This window comes from Hyperolius riggenbachi, chromosome 4 (genome assembly GCF_040937935.1).
Source record: "Hyperolius riggenbachi isolate aHypRig1 chromosome 4, aHypRig1.pri, whole genome shotgun sequence".
In the NCBI taxonomy this organism is placed as follows: Eukaryota; Metazoa; Chordata; class Amphibia; order Anura; family Hyperoliidae; genus Hyperolius; species Hyperolius riggenbachi.
This window is the reverse complement of record NC_090649.1, coordinates 78,731,725-78,752,450: the sequence shown is the minus strand read 5'-3', so window position 1 is coordinate 78,752,450 and position 20,726 is coordinate 78,731,725. Positions and strand designations below refer to the sequence as shown.

General features: G+C 48.6%; 1 protein-coding gene across 10 annotated transcripts in view; it reads right to left on the bottom strand.

The window, feature by feature from the left end:
* Positions 1-20,726, bottom strand: part of KLHL29 (kelch like family member 29) — a 1,379,660-nt gene that overhangs the window by 7,267 nt on the left and 1,351,667 nt on the right. For all 10 annotated transcript variants that reach the window (XM_068280223.1, XM_068280220.1, XM_068280224.1 and 7 more), the window contains one exon: positions 6,459-6,603. In XM_068280223.1, coding sequence (XP_068136324.1) covers positions 6,459-6,603 — 145 coding nt within the window. The remainder of the gene's footprint in view (positions 1-6,458; positions 6,604-20,726) is intronic.

The following is a 20,726-nucleotide window of genomic DNA, read 5'->3' as shown; positions in this document are numbered from 1 at the left end:
AAGGAGGTAGGGGGTGGCCTGCATTTTTATAGAGATCCTTTCCAGGGAGTGCTTTTGTAAAGAATAAATGAAATACTGAGAATCCCCCATTGACGGATGGACGAGTCAAAGACCTGTAAGTTCCATCAGATTTCTACTACCTACTGTAAGTGACAGCAACATAGGAGAGAAGTCACTCATAGCTCATTTTACTCTGGAAGAAACATACCGTACTTCTAATTTGTATGTGTTTACATGTATTTTACATTTTACATTTTTTCACAATAGTGGTCCTTTAACCTCCTGGGCGTTACGGACGAGCTCAGCTCATCCAGTAACGCCGCGCTGGATTGCTCAGGCCCTGGTGGGCCGATTTGCATTTTTTTTTTGTAAACAAGCAACTAGCACTTTGCTAGCTGCGTGTCTTACCCGATCGCCGCCGCTCTTTGCCCCAAAAGAGCCCCCCCCGCAGACCCCTTGTGCAGCCTGGCCAATCACCGCCGGGCTGTGCTATGGGGTGGATCGGGACTCCCCATGACGTCACGACGTCGATGACGTCATTCCGTTCATCACCATGGCGACGGGGGAAGCCCTACAGGAAATCCCATTCAGAACGAGATTTCCTGATGGGTTTGATCGCCGGCCGCGATCGGAAGGGAGGGAGGGGGGAATAAAAACATTTAGGTGAAAAAAAACACTTGTGGCCATGCGGCTGCGGGGATTTAAAACACCAGGGAATAAAAAACAAAAGAAACGCCCGAAAAGCCCCTATAAGGAAACCGCAACATAGGGAAAAAGAAACTATCATGCATTTTACTAGAGAACAAAAGTACATTTTATACGTATGCATATTCAATTTTTACAATTTCTCATGATAGTGGTCCTGGCAATGTATCTACTATTTATTAAGTGTTCACTGACACCAGCAGTCGTCTCGGGGAACACTCCATTTTACAGCTTTCTCCACAGAAAGATTTAAAGTGACACTTAAGTCATGCAAAAAAAGAGTTTTACTCACCTGGGGCTTCTACCAGCCCCCTGCAGCCATCCTGTGCCCTCGTAGTCTCGATCAGATGCTTCTCTCCCCCACTGGCAGCCACTTCCGTTTTCGGCATTAGGTTCGACAGGCCGGGAACGCGATAGCAGTATAGAGAGCGCTATTACGGCTAGGAACGCGAAGAATCACTTGCGTTCCCGGGCCTGACGCTGAAACCGGAAGTGGCTGCCGGCAGGGGACAGGAGCATCTGATCGAGACTACGAGGGCACAGGATGGCTGCAGGGGGCTGGTAGAAGCCCCAGGTGAGTAAAACTCTTTTTTGATGACTTAAGCATCCCTTTAACAATAGTCCCTAATTAATAATGCAAGTAATATTGTATAATTGATTTGTTCTGCCGTTGTACAAGGATACTGCACAAGTCAATAGATTACTGTTAGTTTATGTGCAGCCTGCCTGTGCCCTGCTATGCAGCACTGATACGTACACCTTTTACTTTTCTTTCATCCAAAATAATTGTTTGTGATTGTCCAACACCTGTCACTTCTGTCAAATTTCTACTACCTACTGTAAGTGACAGCAACATAGGAGAAAAGTAATTTAAGGCTCATTTTACTCTGGAAAAAACGTACTTCTTATTTGTCTATGTTTGCACATATTTTTCAATTTTTCGCCATAGTGCCCCTTTAAATAGAAATGACCAGTGTACTTCCGTGTATAGAGCTCCAACACTATAGCTCATTAGTGACCATCTCAATGATTTTGGGAACATCTGTATACACTCCAGATTTTCAACGGAGGCAATCAAAATCGTTTTGGCCGAGGAAAGTCTAATCTTTGTACTTATCTTTAACAGCCACGGTACAAATCACAATGGCAATTAGGGTTGCCAGGTCGGCTGATGGAGAAAACCGGACAGGGGGTGGAGTTAGGGGCGGAGTCAGAAGCGCACTTTTATGTAGAGTGGGGCTAAGCAATGGGCTAAAAAAATGTTTTTTACAGTATTTATATCGCACTGACATCTTCTGCAGCACATTACAGAGTACATAGCCATGTCACTAACTGTCCTCACCAGTACATGCACATAAGAGACCACTTTTCACCAGTAAATGCACATAATAAGAGACCGCTTTTCACCAGTAAATGCACATAATAAGAGACAGCTTTTCACCAGTAAATGCACATAAGAGACATCTTTTCACCACTAAATGCACATAAGAGACATCTTTTCACCACTAAATGCACATAAGAGACATCTTTTCACCACTAAATGCACATAAGAGACATCTTTTCACCACTAAATGCACATAAGAGACATCTTTTCACCACTAAATGCACATAAGAGACATCTTTTCACCACTAAATGCACATAAGAGACAGCTTTTCACCAGTAAATGCACATAAGAGACAGCTTTTCACCAGTAAATGCACATAAGAGACAGCTTTTCACCAGTAAATGCACATAATAAGAGACAGCTTTTCACCAGTAACTGCACATAATGACAAACAGCCAGTTGTCCCCAGTATATGTAGCCAGGGATATATGTGCCCAGTATATGTAGCCAGAGGTATATGTCCTAAGTATATGTAGGCAGGGGAATATGTCCCCAGTATATATAGCCAGCGGTATATGGGCTCAGTATATGTAGCCAGGGTGTATATGGGCCCAGTATATGTAGCCAGGGTGTATATGGGCCCAGTATATGTAGCCAGGGTGTATATGGGCCCAGTATATTTAGCCAGGGTGTATATGGGCCCAGTATATGTAGCCAGGGTGTATATGGGCCCAGTATATGTAGCCAGGGTGTATATGGGCCCAGTATATTTAGCCAGGGTGTATATGGGCCCAGTATATGTAGCCAGGGTGTATATGAGCCCAGTATATGTAGCCAAGGTGTATATGGGCCCAGTATATGTAGCCAGGGTGTATATGGGCCCAGTATATGTAGGCAGGTGTGTGTCCCCCCCCCCCCCCCCCCCAGGAGGGAAGCAGTCAGCGCAGAGAAGAGGGAGAGCGCCGCGGTGAAGAAGGGGGCCATCTCCCCCCCTTCGCTCACCTTAGGGTCCTCTCCCTCCCTCGCTGTCTCCTCCGATCGGTGTGTGCGGTGGCTGGCAGAGGGGCGGAACTTACCTTCCGTGTCTCCTCCGTCTGGTGACTGGTCTCGTCGCAGGCGCCGCGCGGGATGAGTTGCCACTACTCTGGTCTGATGCAGACCAGAGCAGCGGCTGCGGCACCAGAACTTCCGGCCGGCGCATGGAGCGACACGGAAGGTAAGTCCCGCCCGCTGCCAAGCGCCACCGCCAGTCAGCCACACACAGATCGGAGGAGACAGCGAGGGACGGAAAGCATCTAAGGTGAGAGAAGGGGGGGAGATGGCCCCCTTCTCCGCTGCTGCCCACCGCTTTCCCTCCACTGCGCTGCTCTCCTCCTGCTACAGGCAGCTGTCAATACTGACAGCCGCCGGAAAAGGCATAAAACCGGACATCTTAATTGTCCGGTTTAGCATGCCTTTTTGCACCGGACACAGCGGCCAAAAAACGGACTGTCCGGTCTAAAACCGGACACCTGGCAACCCTAATGGTAATCCTATTACTTTATGGCAATTTCTAAATTGTGATAATGCCCTCAGATTCCTTCCCTATTTGCTACAGCTGCCTATCAATTCCTGTTGTTTGACCACAGTGTGGGCAGGGAAGGACGGCTTCAAGACCAGCTCTATGATGGGTAAGTAATGTGATCATACTTTACTATAGATATAGACCATGGCACAGCATGGCAGGGACCTAAAGCTGCAGACAGGATGTACTGTTAAGGGGACCTGGATTGGGGAGGGGAACAGTTTGAATACACATGATGGGAACTAGGGATGATCGGAAAGAGCAAATTCCATTCCGCAGGAAATCGCGGATTCCGTCGGCGGTAATTTCCGTCGCTATGAAAATTCCGCCGCATTTTTACGAAATTCCGCGGAATTCCGGATTCCGCCGGAAACATTTAAATAATCGCAAAAGCAACCTTATGTATCCTATATGGTAGCCCATAGACCCTATTAACTGTTCGGTTCCCAACCTTTTATGAGGTATCGCCCCTTAGGGGAAGACGACTCACCCGTCGCCCCCCTTCTCTTAGTACGGTATACCCTTACGCCAGGTGGTGGTGCCAGTGGAGGGGGTAGCGCTGTGACCTTACCAGCTAAAAATAGCCGGTGTCCCAACTACTTTGCGCCAATTCCCTTACCGGTGAAATGTCAGCTATTGCAGCCCCGCACGTTGTGCAGCCCCGCATGCGCAGTAGGAGTCTGCGTCCCATTAAATTGTGCAGCCACGTAAAACGTCCTAAATATCTCCGCTTACGCACCACGTACACTCCCAAAATTTTCAGGGGAGGGAGGGGACCCCCAGATCTAGCTCTGTGCCGAATTGCAGCCCCCGAGCCCCGCTGGTTCCCGAGACTGATTGCAGCAAACCTATCTCGGGAACTAGCGGGGCTCGGGGGCTGCAATTCGACACAGAGCTAGATCTGGGGGTCCCCTCCCTCCCCTGAAAATTTCGGGAGTGTACGTGGTGCGGAAGCAGAGATATTTCAGGTAAATAATATCTAACTTTCCACTGAGCATGCACGATACTCAGTGAGGAAGGCTGCTTCCGGGCTGCAATATCTGACATTACACCGGCACGTGACCAACGAGCCCTGAGGAATTACGCAACTCTATCATGCACACTTGCATATTTTATACAGATCATATTTTTTGCCCATAATTTTCTTAAAAACGAGTGACACTGCGACACTTTATTTTTTCTGCCTTTTCATACTGATCGCCCCCCACAAATTTACCGCCCCCCTTAGAACCCAAATCGCCCACAGGTTGGGAACCACTGCCTTAGTCCTTTTTCTCCTTCCTCCTCCCTCACTCCCTCCTCGTCTTCCAGGGAATTGTAAAATTTTCTCGTCTTCCAGGGAATTGAAACATTTTCCCGGAATTTCGTTTCTAGCCCTATAGCAATTCCGTTTCATCATATCGGAACCGGAATCACCAAATTCCGTCCGGAATCGCGGAATTTATAATTCCACAGAATCCAGCGACCATCCCTAATGGGAACACTACGACTTGTACTAAAGGGATTCAAGCAGCTTTTTTTCTGCAGTTTGTCCTGGTTTCTAATAGCTGTAGGAACTCCCCACCCCCCCTTATTTATCCAGGGGAAGGTGTGAATGTAATCATGTGTGACTCTCTAAACTGTTTGAAGTACAGTGTCCTATTTCCCCTTGATGAATGCTTTTGTTTGCTCATTGCTACTGCTAATTACAGCAATCCTTATCTTACTGCTCTTTCTGCAGACGGCAAGCCAGGGAATTTGAGCAATCAAATCCTCTAACAAACATTTAAATATAAAAAGAAGAGGTAGAATGTTTTTTTAGTAATGAGCTACATTGTTATTGTGCATTTTTATTGTGCTATTGAGATGCCCGGGTTGCTAAAAATGGTGTTTGGTTCAGTTTGAATCAAGGGCTGGAGCTCAGACAGTGCAGAATGCATGTGGTGCGGGAAGTGGTTAGTGTAGTGTACAAGAACACAAAGCCTGCAGGGAAGCTGTGCAGGGAATTGAAGCATCACCCAAATACTGAATACTCTGCAGTTCTTCCCCTGCACAAGTGATATCATTGCTTAGAAGATTCTGTTAGGCCTCATTCACACAATAAAAACGCAAGTGTTTTGCATTTTTGTGCGCTGTTCTTTCCCCCTCCCGGCACTCCCCTGCGCGATGCGTTTTTGGTAAAATCGCTTTTCTAAGCGCTTTCCAGAGCGGTTTTGTCATTCACTCTTTGACGCAAGTCAGGAAGTGAACTCTTTGACCCGGAAAATAATAAATACAATGTATTTATTCTAAAAAAAAAGCAAACGCAATCGCCACATACAGCGGTTTTGTGCACATTTAGCACTCTTCCTATACCTTCCATTATAGCAAAAACACCCCAAAAATGGTCCAGGCACCGCTTTGCTAAACTCACAGTGCGCGAACCGCGCTGATATGAACCTTCTCATAGAGATTCATTGAACAAGTGTTTTGTGGGCGATTTTAAAAATCGCCTGTCCTTGAAAAAAATGCTGAAAACGCCCCCTAGGGTGAACGAGCCCTAAGAGAGGTACTGATACTTCCAAGTGAATGCAGGAGACACACTGCCCATCACAGTTCCCTGCCAGCTCTGCATATGCGTATCTGTTGAGGGGAAGGTGGGGTTATAAGTATATACTGTCTCTGGGAAGCAGTGTATGCAATGTTCATCGTAGTTGGTTGTACACCCCTATCCACATGAGGGAGAGACCTGCCAGAGCTTACCTGTACCTAAAACTGTTAAGCCCATTAAAATACGTGTGTAGAGCACACCTCTCTGTATGCAGCTGATCATGTAATGTTTTCAAAAGGTGAGATTTGGACATTAGGATCTGTGGTGTCCTTATATGAACATATTGGGTTCTCACCTGCAGAACTGTCTGGAGTGATTCATGTTGGGTCCAGCCTTTATGTTCCCTTTCTCCGGGTCATAGATGGTTGTTGCTCTGGCGTAAGCTCCTCCCAGAATGAAGATGAAGCCGTTCAGAGTGACCGCTGGGGCGTATTTATTATCTGTCAGGGGGGGAAAAATGATTGTTTTAATACTTGATCTACTCAACATTGCCATTTACAAAAAGCTGAACTGTAGGCTCAGTTGTAATAGAAACATGTAGAGGTTGCTGCCTTAACCACTTACGGACCGTGGTAATTGAAATCTATGCCCTGTTTGTGGCTGCTTATTCCTGCCAGGGCATAGATTTCTCACCACTCCAGCTGATCTCTTCCTCACCGCAAGCCCTTTACTCTGCTGTCGCTATGACGGCAGAGCTCTGTGAGCCGTTCAGGAGCGGATTTAATTGGCTCTTGACCCTGTGATCACTGTGACCCAATCACATTGACTTAATGACAGGGTCAGGAGCTAATGAAATCTTCAACGTCAGAGCAAGGGGCATGCGGCAATGGGAGAGCGCGGGTCCATGCGGTGATTCGTCGGTAAGCCCTGTTTTCTGGTACCAGCAATCTCTGCTCCTTAAAGTGAACCTAAAGTCACAAAAAAAAAACGAGATGAACTCACCTGGGGCTTCCCTCAGCCCCCTGCAGACGATCGGTGCCCTCGCAGCCCCGCTCCGATGGCCCAGGACCCGCCGGCGAACACTTCCGGTTTGGCCGTCACCGGCCGACAGGCATGGGAACGTGAGCGATTGTTCGCGTTCCCAGCCTGTATATCGCCCCCTATGCTGCTATTGCGACCTCCTGGCCGCAATAGCAGCATAGGGGGCGATATACAGGCTGGGAACGCGAACAATCACTCGCGTTCCCATGCCTGTCGGCCGGTGATGGCCAAACCGGAAGTGTTCGTCGGCGGGTCCTGGAGCGTCAGAGCGGGGCTTCGTTTACCCTTCCGCACCACACCTAACTCTGTGATTCCGCATACCCAATACCTTCTGACTGGCTGTATATTGCGATTGCACCCTGATTGGCCGCTGACAGCAGACGCCAGAGATTCTAGAGGACCTTCACACAGTTCTTCTGAAGATACGTCATGCTTGAGATGAGCGCAATTACAGCCTGCGCTTAGTTGGCAGCCAATAGGATTAAGATCTTTTATATTAATCAAGTTGACCATCAACCGTGCTTCAAGTTTCTCACAAAAATGACACCAATAAGAAAGAGCCATAACAAGTTCTTAATCAGTAACATAAACTATGTACTATAACATAAACTAGTGTCTGAATCAGACCGAAAACAAGCATGCAGCTAATCTTACGACAATATGCATGTGCTTGTTCAGGGTCTATGGCTACAGGTATTAGAGGATCAGCAGGACTGCCAGGTAACTGGTATTGCTTAAAAGGAAATAAATATGGCAGCCTCCTCATCCCTCATACATAAAGGTATGTAACTAAAGAAGGTGATCTAAGCACTGAGAGCTGATCACACCTTTATAAGTAAGCAATCAGTGATGATCAAACAAGTTGTGGTCCATTTGCAGTTGGAACTTTTTGTCTAAACAGGCCATTCCGTTTTCAGTGTAGGCAATTTCTGATTATGTTATTTATTATATTATATCATCAAATCTGCCAGGCTTACTTCATGATCACTTTAAAGAGGCCCTGTGGTGGCATGTAGTAGAATGCAGTAAATTATTCAGGATACCCACTTTTATGGTCATTTTCCTGGTTTCAGCATCAAAAACACTTATTATATCTATATAGTGCTGTATATTGGTATGACACCCTGCCTTCCCAGAGATGCTTAGCCTAGGCTGTTTAGCTATGTGGAATGCTTCTTCCAGAGCATTCGGGGAGACCAGGTGTATTTTGTACTGGCTTCGTAATGCTCAGAAACAAACGTTCCGCAGCAATGCACCTGACAGCACTAAAAATGCTGCCACCTGTGATAAATTTCAGAATATAAATCGGGGAGAGGAAAGATTTTACAATGGGGAAACACTGACTAAATAACTTATCAATGAATATTGTAAAATAATTAAGCAATTTTATTCATTACATTATTTATACTACAGTTCGTTAAGTTGTTAAAATAGGCCATAACCCCAGCCATTAACACTCTGCCCCTACCAAGGACCATGGCTCAGATCACTTAAACAGAACTTAAAGCCAACTGAAGTGAGAGAAATAAGGAGGCTGACATATTTATTTCTATTTAAAGGAGAACTGTAGTGAGAGGTATATGGAGGCTGCCATATTTGTTTCCATTTAAGCAATACCAGTTGCCTGGCTATTCAGCTAATCCTATGCCTCTAATACTTTCAGCCATAGGCCCTGAACAAGCATGCAGCAGATCAGGTGTTTCTGACAATTTTGACAGATATGGCAAGATTAGCTGCATGCTTGTTTCTGATGTGATTCAGACACTTCTTCAGCCACATAGACCAGCAGGGCTGCCAGGCAACTAACTGGTATTGCTTAAAAGGAAATAAATATGGCAGCCTCCATATACCTCTCACTACAGTTCTCCTTTAAGCAATACCAGTTGCCTGGCTGTCCTGCTGATAGACCCCGAACAAGCATGCAGCAGATCAGGTGTTTCTGACATTATTGTCAGATCTGACAAGATTAGCTGCATGCTTGTTTCTGGTGTTATTCAGATACTACTGCAGCCAAATAGATCAGCTGGGCTGCCAGGCAACTGATATTGTTTAAAGAGACACTGAAGAGTAAAACAATTACGATATAATGATTTGTATGTGTAGTACAGCTAAGAATAATACAACATTAGGAGCAGAGACATAAGTCTAATATTGTTTCCAGTACAGGAAGAGTTAAGAAACTCCAGTTGTTATCTATGCAAAAGATCAATTTAGCTCCACGACTTTCAAAGTCGCAGATAGCTCTGTCTTCTGAAGCTTATCTCAAGTGTCTGGCACTGCATTGTATTTTTCTGCAGAGGACAGGTCAAAAGTTCACTAGCCTGCTTTGTAAAATCATGTAGAATGCTGAGTAGTGTGTAAATTGTAAATATTAGAGAATGGTGCAATGCAATGTTATAAAAAAAAACCCGCTATATAACTGAATGTATAACTAATGTTCTAGTAATTATCCGTACTACACAACCAATTCATTATATTATAATTTTTTTGCCGCTTCAGTGTCTCTTTGAAAGGAAATAAATATGGCAGCTTCCATATCCATCTCACTTCAGTTGTCCTTTAATTGGTTGCTATGGATAACTGCTTCACTTCTGGACCAGCGTTCTCTGTAGCATGTGTTGATGTGCCTCCTCCCATGTGTTAGTCTCTATCCTGCATTCATATAGCTGCTCTGTCTCCGCGGCTGATGGAGAAAGGCAGCGAGCTGCAGTCTTAGGAGAATATTCCCTTCATTGTGCAGCATTTTGCCGGGGTCAGACAGAGCACGGCTCCTAGTAGCTTTACATTCTCTCCGTGCGGCGGATTTCTGATGCATGGCGTTCCAGAAATAAAAGGCGGAAATGAGGATTTGTAATTCTCCCCCACGCTCACAGCGTCTTTCTTTTCCGCCCATTTAAATTTCATCTGTCCTGGATTCCACGCTGCACACTTGCTCTGATCTCTGACACATCCCTTTCTGCCTGCAGAATGGTGCACAGAGTGGCTTTCCTCTGATGTCTGCCAGGCACAGAATAGAGCCTCAGCCTTATTATCTGTGTGTAAGTACAGTTTAGACACGACTTATCAGGATCTTTCTACAAAACCCGCTATTTCTCCGGCCCACACATTTCTTTGTAGTGTTTAGTGTAACCAGCTACTTATTATGCCATCCAGAAATCCGCTCTAATGGCTCATTAAGCCTCTTTATTTCATTTGCCATCTTTCCTGCATAATTGGATGCAAAGCCTTAAAACAAAAAACTTTTATTAGTCTTTGTGTCCACAGTCTTCTCACTCCCAGGTTTCATGTGCGCTTTGAAGCGTCTGACCAGGTCCCTGGGCACACTGCCAGCTTTCTGGCCAAGCACCGTTATAAGTGTATGGGAGTAACGCCAGATATAGTAAACCTGGACATAATAGAACTTCTGATATAGTGAACCTGTTTTTTTGTCCCTCTCTACTATACTATCTTGCTATAGTGGAAAGTGGGCAGGCACATGTGGGTGGGCTGGCAGCCACTTGTAGCCAGGGCTGGTCCTCCAATGAGGTGGGGTGAGGCGGGTTCCTCAGGCGGAAAATTCGGGGGATGGGACCGAGCTAGAGGGGGTAGCGAGCAGGAAGGGGGTATTGGGCACAGTGCGGGGAGGGGGGTCAGACCCCCCCCCCTCTCTAAAAAACCCTCCCAATTATTGACTGAATTAGGATACATTGCTATAGTATACTTTGTACTTGGTTATGACAATTTCTGATATAGTAAACTTCTGATATAAACTACATGGCCCGGTCCCTTGGAGTTTACTATAAAGGGATTCTACTGTATATATGACTTATGATTAAATTGTTACCTCTGTTTTTTTCTATCCACATTTCCATTTTGTACCCAGATCTATATATGCAGTTAGCTGAGGCCTCCAGTGAACTTGTTTTGAACATGAGTTTATCCTCGTTTGTCTTATGTCATGCTGACCAAACACCATTCCGCATAATTCATGAAATATTTAGTATCTTTATAGTTTGATAAGGGCCGGAACAGCAAACTAACAATATTGTACCCGCCTGCATCCTGCCAGAGGTTCAAGTTGTACCGTAAATTTTCTGCTGGTTTATGAAATTCTCTGAAAGCCCCTGCTTATGTAATTCTGAATCACTCGATACAATGCAATGCACTTTACCTGTGTATAAAAAGGACGTCTTTGTTCAATAAATAAAAAGAATTATTTTGAATCTGAATACAGTTGCAGGGCTATTTCTTCTCACAGAATCCATTCAGCTCATACCAATTGGGAGTCCACTGCCTTTTTTTAGAAGGTTTTTGGCCTCATCTAAAAATAAGCTAAACAGATAAGCCACAAAAGAGGCAATTGGGAATACGCTCTTCCACATTTCCCTAAGATTTAGTGCACCCTAACCGCTCTCATTTTTTGTTACAAATATTCCTCTCCCACCAGCTTCCCAAGTTAGAAAAGTGGTTAAAACCTCACTTGCCGACCGCCCACTACCAATAGGCGGCGGAAAAGTGGCACACCCAGGACCGCGTAACACCGATCAGCGGCGGCACCTGGGGGACTTATTAGCCGGGAATCGCACGCAGGGATACGCGTGCATCCGCCGCCATTAGGCTCCGCCCACTCACGACGTCAACCCGCCGGCCATTTAGAAGCGCCGGCGGGTTGTTAACCCTGCGATCGCTGCATACAAAGCGTATAATACACTTTGTAATGTATACAAAGTGTATTATACAGGCTGCCTCCTGCCCTGGTGGTCCCAGTGATCGAGGGACCACCAGGGCAGGAGGCAGCCATAGTTGTAATATCACACACACACTGATTCTGCCCCCCCTGCCCCCTGATCGTCCACGGCACCCCTCAAACCCCCCCTGATCACCCCCTCAGACCACTGTTTGCACCCAATCACCCCCCTAATCACCCATCAATCACCCCCTGTCACTATCTGTCAATGCTATATTTTAGATTAGGTCCTAAACTGCCCCCCTGGGGGCTCCTGATCACCCCCCCCCCACACCCTCAGATCCTCCCCAATCCCCCCCCCCCCGTGTACTGTATATATCTATTCTCCCCTGTAAACACCCACTGATCACCTGCCAATCACCCATCAATCACCCCCTGTTACTGCCACCCATTAGATCAGACCCTAACCTGCCCCTTGTGGGCACATGATCACCCGCCCACACCCTCAGATCGCCTGCAGACCCTCCCTCAGATCCCCTCCCAAGTGCATCGTTTACATCTGCTTTCCCCTCTAATCACCCACTGATCACCCATCAATCCCCCCCCCCCCCTGTCACTGCTACCCATCATACCCATCAGATCAGACCCTCATATTCCCCTTGCCGGTACCCAATTACCCGCCCACACCCTCAGATCGCCCTCAGACCCCCCCCCCCCCCCCGATCACCTTGCCAGTGCATTGCTTGCATCTATTCTCCCCTCTAATCACACCCTGATCACCTATCAATCACCCCGTCACCACCAGACACTGCTACCCATCAGATCAGACCCTAATCTGCCCCTTGCGGGCATACAAACACCCGCCCACACCCTCAGATTTCCTCAGACACACACCCCAATCACCTCCCCAGTGCATTATTTACATCTGTTCTCCCCTCTAATCACCCACTGATCACCCATCAATCACCCCCTGTCACTGCTACCCATCATATCAGACCCTCATCTGCCCCTTGGGGGTACCCAATTACCCGCCCACACCCTCAGATCGCCCTCAGACCCCCCCTGATCACCTCCCCAGTGCATTGCTTGCATCTATTCCCGCCTCTAATCACACCCTGAGACACCCATCAATCACCTCCTGTCACCCCCTAGCACACCTACCCATCACATCAGGCCCTAATTTGCCCCGTGTGGGCTCCTGATCACTCGGCCAAACCCTCAGATCCCCCTCAAACCCCCTTCCGATCACCTCCCCAGTGCATTGATTGCATCTATTCTCCCCTCTAATCACCCCGAGACACCCATCAATCAATCAACCCTCCTGTCACCACCTGTCACCCCCTAGCATTCCTATCCATCAGATCAGGCCCTAATCTGCCCCCTGCGGGCTTCTGATCACCTGGCCAAACCCTCACCCACCCCACCGCAGTGAGAGAATTTTTTTTTCTGATCACTGCTCGTCTCTACGACTTAATTGTGGCCAACCGTTATGCCACACAATACGCAACCGCCAATCCAAGAAGCTACCATGCCCAGCCTTTTTGGTGGAGACCACTCCAAGTTTCCGAACGTAACATTTTTTGGGGCCTTCTCCTTAAAGAGACACTGAAGCGAAAAAAATATGATATAGTGAATTGGTTGTGTACTATGAATAATTACTAGAAGATTAGCAGCAAAGAAAATATTCTCAGATTTTTATTTTCAGGTATATAGTGTTTTTTTCTAACATTGCTTCATTCTATATTATGTGCAGATTATGCAACACTCATATTCAAAATGATTCTTTCAGAGCAGTCTGTGAACTAATGACCTCTCCTCTGGCAGAGAAAAAGTAAATAGTCCAGGAACAGTTGAGATAATAAAAGTCAGATAACAGCCCTCTCCACGACTTTGAAAGTCGTAGAGCTTAATGGCTTGTTTGCATAGAGATAACAACTGGAGTTTCTTAAAGGGGCCCATACACTCAGCCGATTTTCTGGCCGACCGATCGATCCCGATCAATCGATCGATTGATCATTTGCAAATCGGTTGGCCAATCTACCGATCGATGGCCGATTTCGATGGATTTCCATCGAACTGGCAGGGTGGAAAATTTAGGTCGATCTGATGAGATTGCTTATCAGTTTGCACTGGCCTTAATGGAAATCTGATGGCAAAAAAATGCCATCAGATCGAATTTCAATAGATTTCAAACTGAAATCTATTGGAATTCTATCCTGGTAAAAAATGTTCTAAAAACGCATCAGATAGATCATCAGATGCATTTCTTATCTATCTGCTGCCAATCTGACGAGTGTATGGGCACCTTTACTCTTCCTGTACTGGAAACAATTAGACTGATGTATCTGATCTTAATGTTTTATTTCTTAGCTGTGCTACACATACAAATCATAATATCATAATTTTTTTTCGCTTCAGTGTCTCTTTAACATGGGTCTAGTCAAAAATAATGTATTGCAGTCTTATTGGTCTACACACCCAATACATCACATGCCCATGTTCTCCGCTGCCATGTCCAGTTCACGATTTGAGAACATCCTGCACTTCAGTGCCAATACAACCTGTCATCTAAGACGCCACCCTGCTTATGACCGGTTCCACAAAATTCGGCCCCTCATAAACCACCTCTCATCAAAATTTGCAGATGCTTATACCCCTGAACAGTCATTTTCAGGCATTTGGTTTCCAGACTACTCCTCACGGTTTTAGGCCCCTAAAATGCCAGGGAAGTATAGGAACCCCACAAGTGACCCCATTTTAGAAAGAAGACACCCCAAGGTATTCCGTTAGGTGTATGGTGAGTTCATAGAAGATTTTATTTTTTGTCACAAGTTAGTGGAAAATGACACTTTGTGAAAAAATCTGTCTCTTCCTGTTCAGTAAGCCAGCACCTATTCAATGAGGAGACCTTGGGCAAGATTCCCTAACACTGCAACTGCTTATAGAGCGCATTCTAGTGGCTGCAACTCTGGCGGTTAGAGTCTGCCAGGATAAAATGCGATATAAATGTTCTGTGTCTTGTCTTCGTTCTCCACATTGTTTTGCAAACAGGCCACAGGTCGATATGGCTAGTGTTGTGTACAAATGCTTCAATAATATGACCACATAAAGTATTCAAATAAATGACCGTGATTATGTGTTGCTATAAGTGACAGGTCCTCTTCAAGTGGCCGTAGTCCCAAGTTGTATTCGGAAGTTACTTTTGCTGTCCGCCGCTGAATGTCACCTCCAGAAACTTGTTACTTCCATATTCCTTCCACTAGTAAGGTTACTGGGAGCTGATCAAACATATGACTGCATAGTAATTTTCCAGCAATCCCAGAGGAAGCATATTTACTGACCCTGACATAGTAACTGCTGCTTAACAAACACTCTGCTGCTTATACACACTGCGTCCCTTCGCCAGGCTCTTAATGAACACGGCAATTAACTGTTGCCTACAAGGAAGGCATGTATATTGTTGCATTTTATTGTATATCAAGTAAAGGAAATTGGAGAAAAAACAACATCGTGGGAGTGGGAGAGCTCTCAGAAAACCATCCACCGCATGCTGATAATTACAGCACAACCTCAGTCAGCTAAACAACATGTATAGGAGAGACATAATTTCCGTGTCCATATATATATCCTGTTTCCTGAATGTAAGACAGGGTCTTAAACTAATGTTTGCTCCACAAGATGCATTAGGGCTTCTTTTCAGGGGATATGGGGGGGGGGGGCACCTTTCCTTACAGTGGACCTGAACTCTTGCAAGGGATAGAAGGAAAACGTAGAGAAATGCACCCTGTATGTATTTAGAGAATTTAGCCTGTCTAATGCCTCCTCATCTGGGACTAATCACAAACAAGCTTAATCTCTCAGCTGTAGCAGTGGCCAGATATCAGCTCAGGAATCACAACAGACTCAGCAGAGCAGCTCATTTGTAAACACAGGATGTTAACCCTATGTCTGCTTCCATAAAAGCTGGAAGTAGACACACTGCAGATTTGTTGCAGGATTTGTATCGGCTGTAACAAAGAAATGGTTTTTTTTAAGGTTATTATGCCGTTGCTTATTTTTTTGAGCAGAGAAGAAGTTCTGAGTTCAGGTCTGCTGTTGCCGAATGTGGACCCCCCAAACAAGTCTGACAAGCTCTTGTAGGATTCTAAGCTTGCGATTGCGCTTCTCTTCAAACAAAAGCGCGGCTGTACTGCGTAGGCCATGCTTGTGTATGAAGAAGAGTGCTTTCCATATACAGAGCAGGGTCCCGGGCAGCAGCGGAGGACTAAAGGGTGGCGTGGAAAGCCTCTAGAGATACAGTACATATAAGATTTTTGACCCACGGTTCGCCTATTCTCTCTGAAACCTGGTTCACACTATAACGTGTTGCCGTGCGGATATTTGCAGTGCGTATGGGGTGCGATCGACAAGAGCATCAGAAGTGCGTAGACTGGATTGTCGAACGTTCAGACTAGGCGTGCTGCATGGCAGTGCGATGCGCTATCGCACTGCTGCAAACATCTTTCAGCGCATCACTGACCCAGTCTCTGTAGTGAATGGGATCAGCAGTGCAACGCACGGCAGCCCAGATGGCCGTACGATCATGCGCATTGCATTCTGATTGCGCAGCCATCTGTGTTTAGCCTCATCTACACGTGTAATTGAGGACGGCGATCCGGTGGCTCGATTAGCCGCCTGATCGCCTCTTCCGCGTCCCCGCACGTGCCCGCTGCGTCCCCGCTCGCCGCGCGTGCGCCGGATTCGATTCCCCGCCGGCGCCGCTTATCTTCCGCTCGATTCCCTGCTATTGTCCCCTCGCGGGGAGCGAGCAGGGAATCGGCGGAAGCAAGATCCGTCCTGTCGGATCTTATCAATCGAGCCGCATCAGCGGCTCGATTGATAAGGAACATCGCGGCCGCATCTACGCGTGTAGATGCAGCTTTTGATAGTGTGAACGAGGCCTAAATGTGAGACGCTACAATAACTCTCGTATATTGTGGCATATCGGTGTTTTTGTAAGTCGCGCACAAGAGTGGTTGTTGGATGATATGTTGTGCTTTAGTGCAGGGGAATCGTAGGTGGAGACTAGGGCCGAGGAAGCGCGCAAATAAAATGATCAATAAACAATTTGTGGCGATTTTAAAAAAGCGTATATTTATCTCAGATGAAAGCCTTACCACAGGAGACACAGCTGTGATCACGCTCTAGATATATGCAGTATATGGGTGAGATCGCTGATTATCCACAGACTTCTATGAGGTACAAGGAAAACGCAATTATGTAGCGGGCTGATGCTGTATTCTCAGCCATGAGCCCCCCTCTATTACTGCCATCAATAACTCTAATCCATGGCGTGGGCGCCGCGCTGGTCGCTCTCCGCAGACACATGTCCGATCATAACTGATCACGCGGCAATCAGTTAACGCCATGCACATCACAGGTCAGATATTAAATGTGATGACTTTCACCGGACGTGCATAATGGCGCCTACAGCATCTCACCGCAATACTCTGACCTCCACCTGCCGCGGCCATCCATCTGCAGCTGCCATCATCCAGCACAATGCTAAATGAGGGATGTTAATGCCAGCATGCCGCTTCCCTAATTCATGTCGTGCTGAACATTACAGAGGTGATGTATGAAAAATGTCCTATGGGAAAACTGCTAGGAGCCCACACACCTCCTTACACAGTCTGATCAGTTTACTGCTCTGGCGCTGCTACAAACCGAACCATGTGTGTGCAAGAGGGACCCAATGCAGGAAGAAAATATATAACAAGAGGTTGCTTCAATTGAATATACGCCAAAACAATCAGCAGGTGCTGAATGAACATGGCAGCCTCTGTATTTCTTCAGGTTCCCTTTAAATTAGGAGCCAGAAAGGGGCTATCATTAAGAGAGAAAATAATATTAGGTAACAAGAAGGGTACAACTTTAGGAGGAAGTTAAGAGAAGAAGCCAGAAAAAGATTGGTTTTAGGGGTAATTTAGGTATCAGAAATGGGTTAAGGTAGGGGAAAGGGGAGAAAGGTTAGAGTCAGAGGTTAGTTTGGTGTCCTGCTGACAGGTGGTGCTACTGCTGCAAGCTCATGTGACTGAGAAGGATAACCTTGTTTTTCACTTCCTGTCCTGGTGCTGCTGCCTGTCAGATGTCAGTGGTGGTGCTCCCCGTCAGATATCACTGTTGATACTGTCCCTATCAGGTGTCATTGGCGGTGCTGCCCCTGTCAAGTGTCAGTGGTGGTGCTGCCCCTGTCAAGTGTCAGTGGTGGTGCTGCCCCTGTCAAGTGTCAGTGGTGGTGTGCTGCCCCTGTCAAGTGTCAGTGGTAGTGCTGCCCCTGTCAAGTGTCAGTGGTGGTGCTGCCCCTGTCAAGAGTCAGTGGTGGTGCTGCCCCTGTAAAGTGTCAGTGGTAGTGCTCCCACTGTCAGATATCAGTGGTGGTGCTGCCCCTGTCAAGTGTCAGTGGTAGTGCTCCCACTGTCAGATATCAGTGGTGGTGCTGCCCCTGTCAGGTGTCAGTGGTGGTGCTGCCCCTGTGAGGTGTCAGTGGTGGTGCTGCCCCTGTCAGGTGTCATTGGTGGTGCTGCCCCTGTTAAGTGTCATTGGTGGTGCTGCCCCTGTCAGGTCACGTGTCAGTGGCGGTGCTGCCCCTGTCAAGAGTCAGTGGTGGTGCTGCCCCTGTCAAGTGCCAGTGGTAGTGCTCCCACTGTCAGATATCAGTGGTGGTGCTGCCCCTGTCAAGTGTCAGTGGTAGTGCTCCCACTGTCAGATATCAGTGGTGGTGCTGCCCCTGTCAGGTGTCAGTGGTGGTGCTGCCCCTGTGAGGTGTCAGTGGTGGTGCTGCCCCTGTCAGGTGTCATTGGTGGTGCTGCCCCTGTTAGGTGTCATTGGTGGTGCTGCCCCTGTCAGGTCACGTGTCAGTGGCGGTGCTGCCCCTGTCAGGTGTCAGTGGCGGTGCTGCCCCTGTCAGGTGTCAGTGGCGGTGCTGCCCCTGTCAGGTGTCAGTGGCGGTGCTGCCCCTGTGAGTTGTCAGTGGCGGGGCTGCCCCTGTGAGGTGTCAGTGGCGGTGCTGCCCCTGTCAGGTGTCAGTGGCGGTGCTGCCCCTGTCAGGTGTCAGTGGTGGTGCTCCCACTGTCAGGTGTCAGTGGTGGTGCTGCCCCTGTGAGGTGTCAGTGGTGGTGCTGCCCCTGTCAGGTGTCATTGGTGGTGCTGCCCCTGTCAGGTGTCAGTGGCGGTGCTGCCCCTGTGAGGTGTCAGTGGCGGTGCTGCCCCTGTCAGGTGTCAGTGGCGGTGCTGCCCCTGTCAGGTGTCAGTGGTGGTGCTCCCACTGTCAGGTGTCAGTGGTGGTGCTGCCCCTGTGAGGTGTCAGTGGTGGTGCTGCCCCTGTCAGGTGTCATTGGTGGTGCTGCCCCTATCAAGTGTCAGTGGCGGTGCTGCCCCTGTCAGGTGTCAGTGGCGGTGCTGCCCCTGTCAGGTGTCAGTGGCGGTGCTGCCCCTGTCAGGTGTCAGTGGCGGTGCTGCCCCTGTCAAGTGTCAGTGGCGGTGCTGCCCCTGTCAAGTGTCAGTGGCGGTGCTGCCCGTGTCAGTGGCGGTGCTGCCCCTGTGAGGTGTCAGTGGCGGTGCTGCCCCTGTCAGGTGTCAGTGGTGGTGCTGCCCCTGTCAGGTGTCAGTGGTAGTGCTCCCACTGTCAGATATCAGTGGTGGTGCTGCCCCTGTCAAGTGTCAGTGGTAGTGCTTCCACTGTCAGATATCAGTGGTGGTGCTGGCCCTGTGAGGTGTCAGTGGTGGTGCTGCCCCTGTCAGGTGTCATTGGTGGTGCTGCCCCTGTCAGGTGTCAGTGGCGGTGCTGCCCCTGTCAGGTGTCAGTGGAGGTGCTGCCCCTGTCAGGTGTCAGTGGCGGTGCTGCCCGTCAGGTGTCAGTGGCGGTGCTGCCCCTGTGAGGTGTCAGTGGCGGTGCTGCCCCTGTGAGGTGTCAGTGGCGGTGCTGCCCCTGTGAGGTGTCAGTGGCGGTGCTGCCCCTGTCAGGTGTCAGTGGTGGTGCTCCCACTGTCAGGTGTCAGTGGTGGTGCTGCCCCTGTGAGGTGTCAGTGGTGGTGCTGCCCCTGTCAGGTGTCATTGGTGGTGCTGCCCCTATTAAGTGTCAGTGGCGGTGCTGCCCCTGTCAGGTGTCAGTGGCGGTGCTGCCCCTGTCAGGTGTCAGTGGCGGTGCTGCCCCTGTCAAGTGTCAGTGGCGGTGCTGCCCCTGTCAAGTGTCAGTGGCGGTGCTGCCCCTGTGAGGTGTCAGTGGCGGTGCTGCCCCTGTCAGGTGTCAGTGGTGGTGCTGCCCCTGTCAGGTGTCAGTGGTGGTGCTCCCACTGTCAGGTGTCAGTGGTGGTGCTGCCCCTGTGAGGTGTCAGTGGTGGTGCTGCCCCTATCAAGTGTCAGTGGCGGTGCTGCCCCTGTCAGGTGTCAGTGGCGGTGCTGCCCCTGTCAGGTGTCAGTGGCGGTGCTGCCCCTGTCAAGTGTCAGTGGCGGTGCTGCCCCTGTGAGGTGTCAGTGGCGGTGCTGCCCCTGTGAGGTGTCAGTGGCGGTGCTGCCCCTGTCAGGTGTCAGTGGTGGTGCTGCCCCTGTCAGGTGTCAGTGGTGGTGCTGCCCCTGTCAGGTGTCAGTGGTGGTGCTCCCACTGTCAGGTGTCAGTGGCGGTGCTGCCCCTGTCAAGTGTCAGTGGCGGTGCTGCCCCTGTGAGGTGTCAGTGGCGGTGCTGCCCCTGTCAGGTGTCAGTGGTGGTGCTGCCCCTGTCAGGTGTCAGTGGTGGTGCTCCCACTGTCAGGTGTCAGTGGTGGTGCTGCCCCTGTGAGGTGTCATTGGTGGTGCTGCCCCTATCAAGTGTCAGTGGCGGTGCTGCCCCTGTCAGGTGTCAGTGGCGGTGCTGCCCCTGTCAAGTGTCAGTGGCGGTGC